This window comes from Asparagus officinalis, chromosome 7, assembly GCF_001876935.1.
Source record: "Asparagus officinalis chromosome 7, Aspof.V1, whole genome shotgun sequence".
Classification (NCBI taxonomy): domain Eukaryota; kingdom Viridiplantae; phylum Streptophyta; class Magnoliopsida; order Asparagales; family Asparagaceae; genus Asparagus; species Asparagus officinalis.
This window is the reverse complement of record NC_033800.1, coordinates 145,641,872-145,654,573: the sequence shown is the minus strand read 5'-3', so window position 1 is coordinate 145,654,573 and position 12,702 is coordinate 145,641,872. Positions and strand designations below refer to the sequence as shown.

The 12,702-nt window shown below is 39.1% G+C and overlaps 1 protein-coding gene across 1 annotated transcript; it reads right to left on the bottom strand.

The window, feature by feature from the left end:
• On the bottom strand, positions 4,686-8,248 carry LOC109848969 (peroxisomal (S)-2-hydroxy-acid oxidase GLO4-like). Its single transcript, XM_020418720.1, has 11 exons — positions 8,106-8,248; positions 7,883-8,007; positions 7,760-7,806; positions 7,338-7,415; positions 7,126-7,250; positions 6,725-6,779; positions 6,313-6,375; positions 6,076-6,145; positions 5,856-5,956; positions 5,521-5,625; positions 4,686-5,046 (listed from the first exon to the last, which is right to left on the bottom strand). The coding sequence occupies exons 1-11, from the start codon at positions 8,246-8,248 to the stop codon at positions 4,867-4,869; spliced, it is 1,092 nt and encodes a 363-aa protein (XP_020274309.1). The 3' UTR covers positions 4,686-4,866.

The following is a 12,702-nucleotide window of genomic DNA, read 5'->3' as shown; positions in this document are numbered from 1 at the left end:
TTAGTGATATATGCATGAAGACATTAGTGACAACATGTGTGGATAGATGTGTTATAATCAGGATCTTATTTATGTGATGAAGCTCTGTACAGATGTACCCTGTAAAGTTGAAATAGAAATAATCATTTTGTTGGAATTACCCTTCTTTATGGGGTTTAACTAACTTATGGTTTGAATAGAACTTAAGAGTAAGTTATCTCAGCACAATCACAAACAGTTTTGAAACCCAGCTTACAGCTCCGTCAGCAAGTGCAAACACATAACCTGTGGTGGATTTGCTATTATCACGATCACCTGCATAATCAGAATCAACATATCCACTGACAATAAAATCAGATCCCCCATAACATAATGCAACATTTGAGGTTCCTTGAATGTATCTTAGAACCCTCTTTACAGCATTCCAATGCTCTTTACCAGGATTCGCCATGTATCGACTAACCACTCCCACTGCTTGTGCAATGTCTGGTCTTGTACAAATCATCGCGAACATTAAGCTTCCCACTGCTGATGCATACGGTACTCGAGACATCTCCATCCTCTCTTCTTCACTGCTAGGACTCATACTGGAGGATAACTTGAAATTAACAGGAAGTGGGGTAGAAATTGACTTATAATCTTGCATGTTAAAGCGTCGTAAGATTTTCTTCAAATAGTTCTTCTGAGAAAGCCAAATCTTCCTATTAACTCTGTCTCGGTAAATTTGCATTCCTAGAATCTTGTTTGCAGATCCTAAATCCTTCATTTCAAATTCCCTAGCCAACTGAGCCTTTAATTCTTGGATATGATCTTTGTTGGGGCCTGCAACCAATATGTCCTCAACATACAACAATAAGATAACAAAGTTATTTTCACCAAACCTCTTGAAATATGCACAAGGGTCTGAATTAAGTCTGTTGTATCCAAGGCTCATGATGAATGAATCAAATATCTTATACCAACACCTCGGCGCCTGCTTTAGACCGTACAGAGATTTGTTCAATCTGCAAACCAAGTTCTCTTTTCCTTTTTCTTCAAAACCTTCTGGTTGAAGCATGTAAATTTCTTCTTCAAGATCTCCATGAAGAAATGCTGTTTTCATAGCCAGGACTATTCGGACTGTTGTTAGTCGCACTACAGGAGAAAATATTTCATTAAAATCAACACCTTCTTTCTGAGCATATCCTTTTACCACCAATCTAGCACGATATCGCTCCACCTGATCATCGCCGTTTCGCTTGATCTTGTAGACCCATTTGTTTCCAATGGTCTTTCTTCCTTGTGGTAGTGACATAAGTTCCCAAGTCTTGTTTTTGTGGAGAGCTTCAATTTCTTCCTGCATTGCTGCCATCCATAAAGATGCATCTGTGCCATTTATAGCTTCATGAAAAGTTGATGGCTCTACATCTTCTGTTAGAAGACAGTATGCAACATTACTCTCCGTAATATACTCCGAGTGCCAAGTCGGTGGTCTTCTCTCACGAGTTGACCTTCGAACTTCTGGAGCCTCGGCCTCGACTGGTTCTTGTACATCATGCTCCGGTGTCGCTTTAGAAGAATTCAGATTATCTTCTACCTGAACAGTTACAGTCTCTGAGTCCTTCCTCGAACTGCTTTCTTTCTCTTCACTTTGTAGTTGGTTCTCTACAAAGATAACATCTCTGCTGATAATAACCTTACGGGCAGTGGGATCCCACAGGCGATACCCCTTTACTCCATCAGCATACCCCAAGAATATGCATTTTCTGGATTTTGAATCCAGCTTTGTAATTTCTTGGGCATTGTACATTACGTACACTGGACATCCAAATATATGGAGGTTAGAATAATCAGCTGGCTTGCCAGTCCACATCTCCATCGGCGTCTTCAATTGTATTGCAGTTGATGGAGATCGATTCACCACATAACAGGCGGTTTTTACTGCTTCCGCCCAAAAGACTTTTTCCATATTTGCAGTAGCCAACATAGCTCTTGTTCTTTCCAACAGAGTTCTGTTCATCCGCTCCGTCACTCCATTTTGTTGAGGAGTATAAGCCGTATTGAATTGTCTTTTGATGCCTTCATGCTTGCAGAATGCTAGGAATTCACCGTCTGTGTATTCTCCTCCATTATCTGGCCTTAAGCACTTGATCTTCTTCTCAGATTCAAGCTCGACCCGCGCTTTGTAGGCTTTAAAGACTGAGAACACATCCGCCTTCTTCTTGATAGGATACACCCAACATCTCCTGGAGTAATCATCAATAAAGGACACAAAGTACTTTGCTCCTCCTAAGGATGTAACTGGTGCTTGCCATACATCAGAATGAACCAGTTCCAGAATAGCCTTGCTTCTAGAACTCGATGTGTTGAACTTCAGTCGATGTTGCTTGCTTGTAACACAATGCTCGCAGAATGGAAGAGCTACCGAATTAAGTCCAGGAAGCAGTTTCTGATCGGAGAGAACCTTCAAGCCTCGTTCTGACATGTGGCCTAGCTTGCGATGCCACATCATGGTTTGTTCTTCTCCACGGCTGGTTGATGCCACACATGAATCAGCTTCCTGCAGAGTCTCTCCCTTGAGCATGTACAGATTTGCAGCTATCTTTTCTCCTTTTATCACCACAAGCGCCCCTCTAACAATCTTCATGACTCCATTTTCTATATGAGTCTTGCACCCGAGCTCATCTAATTGTCCCAAAGACAATAGATTCTTCTTCAAGCCCTTCACATGTCGCACATCTTGAATGGTGCGTATTATACCATCAAACATTTTGATTTTGATAGTACCAATACCACAAATCTCCAAGGCATGATCATTCCCCATGAATACAGATCCTCCTGAGATAGGTTCATATTTGTGAAACCAATCTCTCCGAGAGGTCATGTGCCAAGAGGCTGCTGAATCTAGAAGCCAGACATCAGCAAACTTCTTTCTGCCTTCATCAACAGTGGTTGCTCCACTGAATAGAATTTCACCATCCTCTGACGTGCTGACAATGCATCCTTGAGATGTTGATGGCTCTGAAGACTTTTTATCTCCACTCTTCTTGTTGTGCCAACACTCCGATTTGACGTGCCCTCTTTTGCCACAGTTGTAGCATTTGATATTCTTCTTACTTCGTGATTTCGATCTACCATGGGCATGACTCCCACTGGAGCCACGTTCTGTTGATCTTCCTCTCGTCACCGACAAGGCCTCCGCTTGCTGCGAACTTATCTGCCTGTCTTCCTTGTTCTTGCGTCGATTTTCTTCCTCCAGAACAGCGACTGCAACATCGTCGAAGACTAGATTGTCCGTGAGGACGTTGTTCGTCAGGTTGATGATGAGTTGATCATACGAGTCAGGTAGACTCTGAAGTAGAAGTTCTGCACGTTCATTCGCACCAACTGTATATCCCAACGTTGTGAGTTTGGAGAACAGTGTGTTTAGGGTGTTGATGTGATCGGTCATCGATGTAGATTCCTCCATCCTCAGAGTGTAAAGTCTCCTTTTTAAGAAGATTTTATTGTGCATGGATTTCGCCTCATATAGCTTTGTTAGAGTATCCCAGATCTCCTTTGTTGTCTTCTTCTCCTCTATGCTTGACAGCACCCCGTCTGCTAATGCCAGATGGAGATTTGCAATAGCATTTTCGTCCATCTCGTTCCACTTCTTATCATCTGTGATGTCGTCCGGCCTTGCACCGATGGTCGCCAGGCAATTATCTTTTCTCAATATAGCCTTTATCTTCAACTTCCACAGTGAGAAATTACTCCCGTCGAATTTCTCGATCTTGAACTTCGCCGCCATTGCTTCGACCACGAACAGTAACTTCTTACTAATTCACGTAAATAGTACTGTATTTATGAATAGTAACCGTATCCGTGAATAGTACCGTACTTGTGAATAGTACCGTATTTGTGAACAGTACCGTACTCGTGAATAGTACCCGTCACCTCCAAAGGGTAAGTGATAACCTAACTTATTTTCTGATGTGGAGGATCCACCTTTTAATTTTATTCTTGTATGATTTGAATTGTTGGGACAAACCCGGAGCCCAATAGAGCAGGGTCGCAGCAATAGTAAAGCAAAAGTAGAGATAAAATGATAGACACACAGATTTACGTGGTTCGGCACTTGATTGCCTACGTCCACGGGCAAGAATAGAAGAATCTACTATGAGGAGAAAACTCTGGAGTTACAATCTCTCTTTCTAAGGAGATACTCTCTCTATTTTTTCTCTCACACTCTTCTATATAAAAAGAAGTTTCTGGGATGAGATTTTCCTTAAGGATTTGGAGCCTATTTATAGTTTTTGGAAAAACACTATGCATAATAAAATATTAATATTTTACTGTGCATTTCTAAAATCTTCAAACTTCACGGCTGCTTTCGGTGTGATAATTTGAGGTGGGTCCCACTCCTTTTGTTTTCTTTTATAATTGTCAACAATTGTGATCTTAGTGGATTCACATGGGCGGCTGATTGCTGACATTATTTACTGTAGTATGAATAGCGAATCTTTGGATCCTCCTATAAATATAGAGGAATAGATATAGCTTTGTGGGGATAGTGGGGTCAATTGACCCCATTACCCCCACCGTGAATCCGATAACAAATTAGCTTGGATTCAGAACGTGTCCACGTCTGATTGGATCTAGCACGGGTATGACATTTTATACGTTCACCGAGCTTGGCCATGAGAATTTAAGATGACATTCGAGTAGCAAAGCAACTCAGGTTCCAATGCTAGCATAGCTCCTATATATTTAACACATGTTCGCACGTATGAACCTCAATTTTGTCATCAAGATCCATAATCATCTAAAAATACAGGCATTTAAAATTAAAATGGTCTCATGACATCAATGATCGCTTCAAAGGCATTTGGGCCATCTCCCATCTCTCTGTTACTACATCGAACATTATCACAGGGAGGATCTCAGCCTACCACCTAAAGTTTGGACATGGCTTCGGGTGATTTCTTTTACAGTGGAGCATCCAGCTAAGGCCATGGTGAGCTCCAACTCGCCGTTGAGCATTTCAATTACTTTCCTCACTCCATTTCCCCCCTGTGCTGCCAGGCCGAAGACCACAGGTCGTCCAATCTGCAGCATAATCGAAAAATGAATGAGCAATAATGTGAGCCCCAACATGGACAAACATAGTTTGATACGACAATAACTACACCAGTGTTGTGTTTTAATGTTTGTTTTTTCATTATCTGTCTCAAGCCAGGATATAGGAGGACTACTGAGTAGGTTGTTGAGTGCGAGCGCAAAACTTAGTCGAATCTACATGATATGAATCCTAAAATCCTTTATAGAATTGAATGAAAGAATAGTATCCATGTAACATGTCTATATAGTATGTATAATTTTGAGTCCGGGACAAAAGAAGAAAGGGAGAAGGTTCTCGGCATGAACATTAAATTCAACAAGATAAATATGTGATCCATGTTGAATATATTCGAGACCACTAAATTCAACAAGGTCTTAAGGATTAGAGGGTGCAAAAAGAGCATTTTAGTTCACAAGATAAAGCAGAATGAAAATGATAGAGAAGGCAGCATGCATAAATACCATGACAGCTTTTGCACCAAGCGCCAAGGCCTTGAAAACATCGGTGCCACGACGAACTCCTCCATCGAGTAGCACAGGAATCGCTTCTGAAACAGCTTGGACAACCTGAGAGTGCAAAATACATTACCAACGATTTGGCTACTTACATACCTACAATTTTTTATTTCGGGAACTAATTTCAAAGTATGAAATATATGGGAAGAATATCAAAAAACACTGAAAAAAAAGACAAAAACATACCACAACCCAGGAAAATCCTTGTTGTGTATTCTTAGAGTATTAGGGCATTGCTCAGAAAAACTTGATATTATGACTGAAAGAGAGAAAAACTTTACCTCCTCAACAACAGAGATTGGAGCTGGTGAGTAATCAAGCTGGCGAGCGCCGTGATTGGATACAATTATTCCTGAAACACCTGCTTCTACTGCCTTTCGAGCTGTTCATTTCATTTAGCATCATATGAAACATAATACGATTTTAGTTTTCTAAGGTGATTTGTGACTGAGACAGTGATTTAATAGAAAAGGGGAAACTTTCGAGAAAAGTTACTCTTACCATCTTCTCCTGTGAGTACACCTTTGAGTAGAATCGGTAAGGCTGTAATAGATTTCAGCCATTGTATGTCCTGCCATAAATCACATATAACCAGAAACTCTGATTCTTGAAAAGATCAAAAAATTTTATAGACTAACCTTATATTATCAAAACAATTGGCACTAGTCTAATAGAATAGCGAAACATTTATAAGCTTACAACAAGAGATATATATTTCTATTGGAACAAAGTACACACCTTCCAACTCAAAGAAGGATCAAAAGTTTCATCAGCAAATGCTTCAAGATTTGAGCCATCTTTCTACAGCATAGAAGAGGAAACACGTTCAAAAAATGTGACGTGGCAACTAATTATGCTGATTTCTTTTTATTAGTGCACAAATTAAGTTTTCCGATAATTTACATGATTCCATATGACTTGAGCATGAATAGGAAATAAATAGAATAGTTTTCCAAATTGTTTTAGTATGTTGCGGCTAATAGTACACCCTCAGTTGAGCATGTAAGTTGTACTATAGCCTTCCTATAAAAAACAGAAGAGGACCTTAAATAGCGGATAGTGACACTAAAACCCTCCGTATAGTAGGATTCGATACATAAAAAATAAGCATTGCATACAACAGAAAGTATTAATGGACTGTTCTACTCACAGAATTGATATCCACTGACAATAATTCATAGTTTGCCACCTTTGGTATTATCATCCTGCAAGATAACTCATATTGAAGCAGTAGTTATCAAAACTAACATCTAATTTGTTAGAAAGGAAAAAAATTTGTTTTATACAAAGATCTTTGTTATAGCATGCACAAAAAGGGAATGTAGAATTTCTCACAATGGATACTTATGTTTGCGCAATCTCCAATTTCTTCAATAACTCACTAACAGAGAACTTAGTGTACTGCATTATTTCAGATTATGTATGAGCACGTTCAATATTTTTTTCACTTTATGGTTTGTTGTTAGTTTATTGAACTATGATCCCCATAAACGATTGAAAACTATTACAGCACAATTAGCCATCAAAAGGATTCCAATTGATAAGAATTACTTATTTTTTATGTCTGCTTCTCTTCGTCCTAGCCTTGGAGTATCAACTGTTAGAACAATAGCCTTGAATCCGCTTCTTTCAGCTCTCTTGACTATACTTTCTGTGACATCTCGTCTTCTATAAACCTACAGTAACTAGAAGAAACCTATAAACACCAACAATAGGCTAAAGAGAGCCACATGAACACTAGATAGAAGAAAGTTTGATCTTACGTATAACTGAAAGAAACGAATGGCATTGCAGCTCGAAGCAACCTCCTCAAGCGTGCAAGTAGAAGAAAAAGATAGCACCTGACATTGGAAAGAGATTTAACTGAAATCTCACAAAACTACCATGAAGTTTGTTTGCACAGAACTAGCATAAACTGCGTTTATTGGAGAAAACTATCATGAATTTCTTCAATTAAGCGCGTGGCATATTTTGGACAATTTTATCTCAGTCCTTTGCATATCTTTTATACACTGCATGTCTGAACTTGATGGCTTGACATATAAATAAGGGTAGTTTAGGCCTGTTGTTCAAGATGTTAATGCCATTAATAACAATTTGTGCACAACCCCCATGGTAATTTTGTGAAATTATCCTAAATTTAACAAAGCAAATATGTTAAAATTCAACTTAACAAGAACAGTACCATTATCGAGTTACATGATGCTGCAGCTCTCGCAGTTGCTATCTCTCCTAAGCAACAAAAGGATTGAGTCATTAATCAAAAATACATTCAATATTTACACAATTCTCTAGCAAAGATAATTACCTTCTGGATGTGCTAATTTGTGACTTCCAGTAGGAGCAACAATGATGGGTGAATGCAGATCATATCCCAATAAATTTGTTGACATGTTTATGTTTTTAACATCAAGAAGAACTCTTGGTCTCAACCTGAAATTCCATGATAAACAAATTTGAATAAAACATAGAAATTGCAACGAGTATTCCCGGGAAAAAAGGCTTCAAAGTAATTGAAGAAAAGGAGTAACATAATTCTTTGAAATCCTTTGATGTTCTCGTCCAAAGAATATTGATCTTCTGCTCCTCCTTTGAAGTAATCATAGTACATTTTTGGGAGTTTTTGTCTGGCAAGCTCTTGAAACTCATTTATAAAAAATTTTTTGTTTAACATTAGAAATGCGGACATGTAATAATTATAAGTAAACAATACTTACAAAATAAAAGGAAGATGTTTGATATATCATCCATAACTTTGGTGGACTTGTCTAATTGGTGGATGTATATTAGTAACGGGATGCACAAAATCCCGAAGTATGTAATTTAAAAACCATCGCATTTTCGAAAATTTCTGGGGGTGGTTTTCATCTCTTTCTCGTGCCATATTTTAGATTCGGCGGCTACGAGAGAACTTTTTCAATATAAACACTTACCCTGAGCTCTCAAAAAATGTAGCATCTAATCCATACTTTCCGGTACTCTATTTTGATATTTTCATTTAAGTTAGCTAATTAATCAACATATCAATACATATATGTACCTGTTTATTATTCCACAATTGAAAAGGATGATCACATTCAAAGATTTCTTGATTAAAAAGAAACCCACATAACTCGTTCAAGTGGAGATCTTTCAAGCTAAATTCCTACCGCTAATTGTCTCTACGAGTGAATTGTTCAAAGAAGTAACAATCTTAAGGACTTTTTGATGTGAAACGGGACATGGGGTCTATCAGAATCAACGATTTAATTCAAATAAAATATCGTTTCACCAAATTTCATGATATTAGGTAGGAAATTAAATTCAAAACAACTAATGTGACAGATGGATTAAACGAAATTTGCATCAATAGTTATGATTAATTCCATTCTCGATCAATTTAGCTGCAATATTCATTATCATGCTCAAGTTCTACAATCAATATCAAATTTAAACAGCTGCAATATTCATTATCATGCTCAAGTTCTACAATCAATATCAAATTTAAACAGTCACATGCTCAATTACTCTCAACTCACAAATATAATCTAATCTACAATCAATATCAAATTTAAACAGTCACATGCTCAATTACTCTCAACTCACAAATATAATCTAAGCACTGAATATATGATAAGAGTTTAGAGATGAAATACTCATGCAATTAACTAATAAAATGAGATTAACAAAAAAATAATTTATTGGGCTATCAAGTGGTGAGGTCGACGGATGAACTGGTGATGACAACGATGTCGAACTAGCAACGACGATGGCGGCGAACTGAGCGACGACGACGGCGGCGAACTGAATGACGACTAGGTCGACGCGGCTAGGGTGATGTGATGACGTGTGGGTAGGCGGCTGTGGAGGAGGAGGGGATCAGGGTCGGTTGTTGTTCGGAAGAGGGAATGACACAGGCGGTGGGCTTGGAGTTTTGCGGTTGATGTAGAGGAGGAAGGAGGGCAGGGAAGGGAAGGTCGGCGGCTTGTGGAGCAAGGGGCGGCGACTTCGTTGAAGGATACAAGGGTTTTTGACGGGCTATTTGTAGGTGGAGAAGCAGGGAGGAGCGACGGCTGTGTGAGATGGAGTTGGGGACTGAACGGGAAAGGGGGCGGTAGCATGTGGAGGAGGTGAAGGGCTGGACGCGACTGCTTGGGGAGGATTAGGACAGGGCTGTTTGGAGATGAGAACTCGGATGTCCTAAGGGGGAGGGGATAAGGGGAGCACGTGGCGTTTTGTGGGAGATTGGCGGCTATGAAGAGGAGAAGAAAAGTCGGCCTAGAGTTTCACACCCTCGGGCATCGGCTTCACACCAACATTCGGCTTCACACCAAAAATTAGCTAACAAAATATTTCATTCAATTCTTTATTTTTCTTTCATTCTGATTACAACAGTGCTTTCATAGAGCAATTACAAAATCTCTCAAAATCAATCAAATTCCTCAAATCACTCGGATACTAAAAACTGATTAACTACTAAACTTGACCCAAAATTTAAAAATTAAAATCCTACCAAAATAGAAAAACCCCTCGAATTTCTCATAATTAAAACTAAATTAAGATCTGATCAAACTTGTCAAATCTTCCTTATTCAAAACTAAAATAAAAGAAAGTCAAATAATAAATATGGAAATTGCTATTATTGTCCTCATCACTTTTCTTATACATTCAACATTCTGGCCCACTGCAGTTCCAGTATGCCTCCTCTTGGGTTCGATTCTCAGCTTAGTTTTTTTAAAAAAGCATTTTTTTATGGAGGACACGGGCATCTAATAAGATAAACAAAGATGTGCGAAAGTACATCAACTATGATAATCAAATAAACATGTCAATCATTTGATTGAACACTTCAACTGAAGCTACAATTAAACTTTATAAACTTGGCAAAATCAAGCAGCCAAATTTTATCATGGACGCTATCAACTTACCAAGATTGAATCAGAGGAGTTTTGGGGCCGCCGTACTTGGTCCTTTTCTTTCCCGTTTCGGATGTTGCCAGCTCCAGTATCGTATCGCCAGCTGGGACCCACCAGTTTGTTTCGTTTATTTGTTACGGTTTTGGATCCGTCATTACGTTTGCAGAAACCAAGCCCAACAAACCATCGGATGCTGCTTGTGATTATCCTTATCCAATATTTCCATCCGGCATACCAGGGGCGTGCAAACCGTCGGTTCGGTTCGGTTTTTACCAAATTTTGAACAATCGAACTGAACCGTTGCAAGTCGATTCGGTACGGTTCGGTTCGGTTTGTTCGGTTCTAACTTTATCAAACTTGTTATCAAACTACATACTGTGTTAAGAAAAAAAAAGATATCAACAAAGTGGGAGATTATGAAACATTAAATACTGATATTGTTTACAACCCATAATGATTAAGGTCCTAAGACTCCTAATAGTTACAAGGAATGAACTCACGTCCATCCAAACAAAACGTAAGCATTTCTCAAGCACAAAATTTGAGTTCAAAAGTTTTATTCTTATGAGCACACTCCCCTATTTCCTACGATAACCAGAGTGTAACTTATAGAAAATAAGTTTATACTTATCGAGGCAAAGTGTAACTTAAGAGTTAAGACTATAACTAATATGATTTATTTATAAATTGCCAATTTGACACCAATAATCAAAATCAGTGCCTATTTTTAGTATTTTGAACTATCCAATAAACAAACGAGCAATATCAAACAGTGCATTAACAAAAAATAATACAAGGTTTACAGATATAGGCCTGTAATTATGATAACCAGAGTGTAGAAAATAAATAATTCACTATCAATATTAGCACAAGCCAAGTGTATAGACCTATAGGCATAAGAATCTGAGAGATCATATAATGAATTTGGGCATATATGATTAAGAGCTGCAAACAGATTTATACTTCGACAATAAAATAAAGAATTTAACATTAAGATGAACTTTTTGACAAGAAAGACCTATAAGGCTATGGAACCGAGAAATCATGTGAGATCATTGAGATGTAGAAGAATGATTTCAGTTTATACCTCGGCCTCAGCGACAGCGACGAGTGCGGGTGTCCCCCCCAAAGCCGGAGATAGATCCCGAGCCTAAGGAGATGTTTCGGCCTCGGCCATAAAGATTGCGGAGCGCGGCGGAGTGCCGAGCGGTTGGCGGCTGAGGAGTGAGAGAGAGGACTGAGGAAGTGAGGAAGAGGAAGTGAGAGAGGCGGAATTGAGGAGTGAGAGAGAGTGAGAGAGAGGACCTGAGGAGCGACGGCTGAGAAAGAGGAATGAGAGTTTACTTTAGAGTTTGAGACTTTGAGTCTTAGGGGATGGGTCGGGTTTGAGTGAGATTTAGAGCCGGTATATTTTGGACTATGGGGTATTCGGTCGGTTCGGGTTGAAAAGTTTTCAAACCGACCCGAACCGTCCTACCCATAAAACCGAACCGAACTGTTAATTTCGGTTCGGTTCGGTTCGGTCGGTTTTTTCGGTTTGGACCAAACCATGCTCACCCCTACATCATACCGTTTGCACAAACCAAGCCCAACAAACCATCGGATGCTGCTTGTGATTATCCTTATCCAATATTTCCATCGGATGTATACAGTATAGCGGACTAACAAAAAGGGTTAATTACGGAAAGCCCCTGAACTCTGGAGGAGTTGCATCGAACCCCCTCAAACTTTTCCCACTAACCCCCCTTGAACTTTAGAGTTACTGCACGTAACTCCCTAAACGCCAAGGTTCCTCATTACCTAACGTCTATAAGTTACCTAACATTTATAGGTTAAAACGCTAAATTTCTTTTTTTTTAAAAACATTTATAACCGAAGACCGAGCTTCAAATGGACATTGTTGCGTCCATTTTTTCTCGTCTCTCTTTCCTCCTCGATGTTGCATTCGGATCCAGGTGAGAAAAGGCAATGGTGTCTCGGTTTTCAATCGTGCAGAGAGTGTCAAAATTTCTAAATATTTCGCGTTTTTTTATTCAAATCGAGCAGTTTGTTGTACTCATCTACATACTTCTATGTTTTTTTTTTTGAGGAGCCGAGAGTCCCGATTGATGTCAGCAACATAGATGTGTCAACCTTGGGCCACAACTTGTCTTCACAAATTATTGTTGCCCGTATCCGAATGCACAGGTTAGCACGTCCACAAGGTATTAATCCATGCGAGAGATTTGATCAG

Excerpts from the sequence above, each read along its gene's own strand:
- LOC109848969 (XM_020418720.1), bottom strand. The coding sequence starts at position 8,248 with ATGTTAAACAAAAAATTTTTTATAAATGAGTTTCAAGAGCTTGCCAGA. Across the intron at positions 7,807-7,882 it reads CAAATTAGCACATCCAGAAG|GAGAGATAGCAACTGCGAGA; the intron begins GTAATTATCTTT and ends TTTGTTGCTTAG. Across the intron at positions 6,376-6,724 it reads TGTCAGTGGATATCAATTCT|AAAGATGGCTCAAATCTTGA; the intron begins GTGAGTAGAACA and ends TCTATGCTGTAG.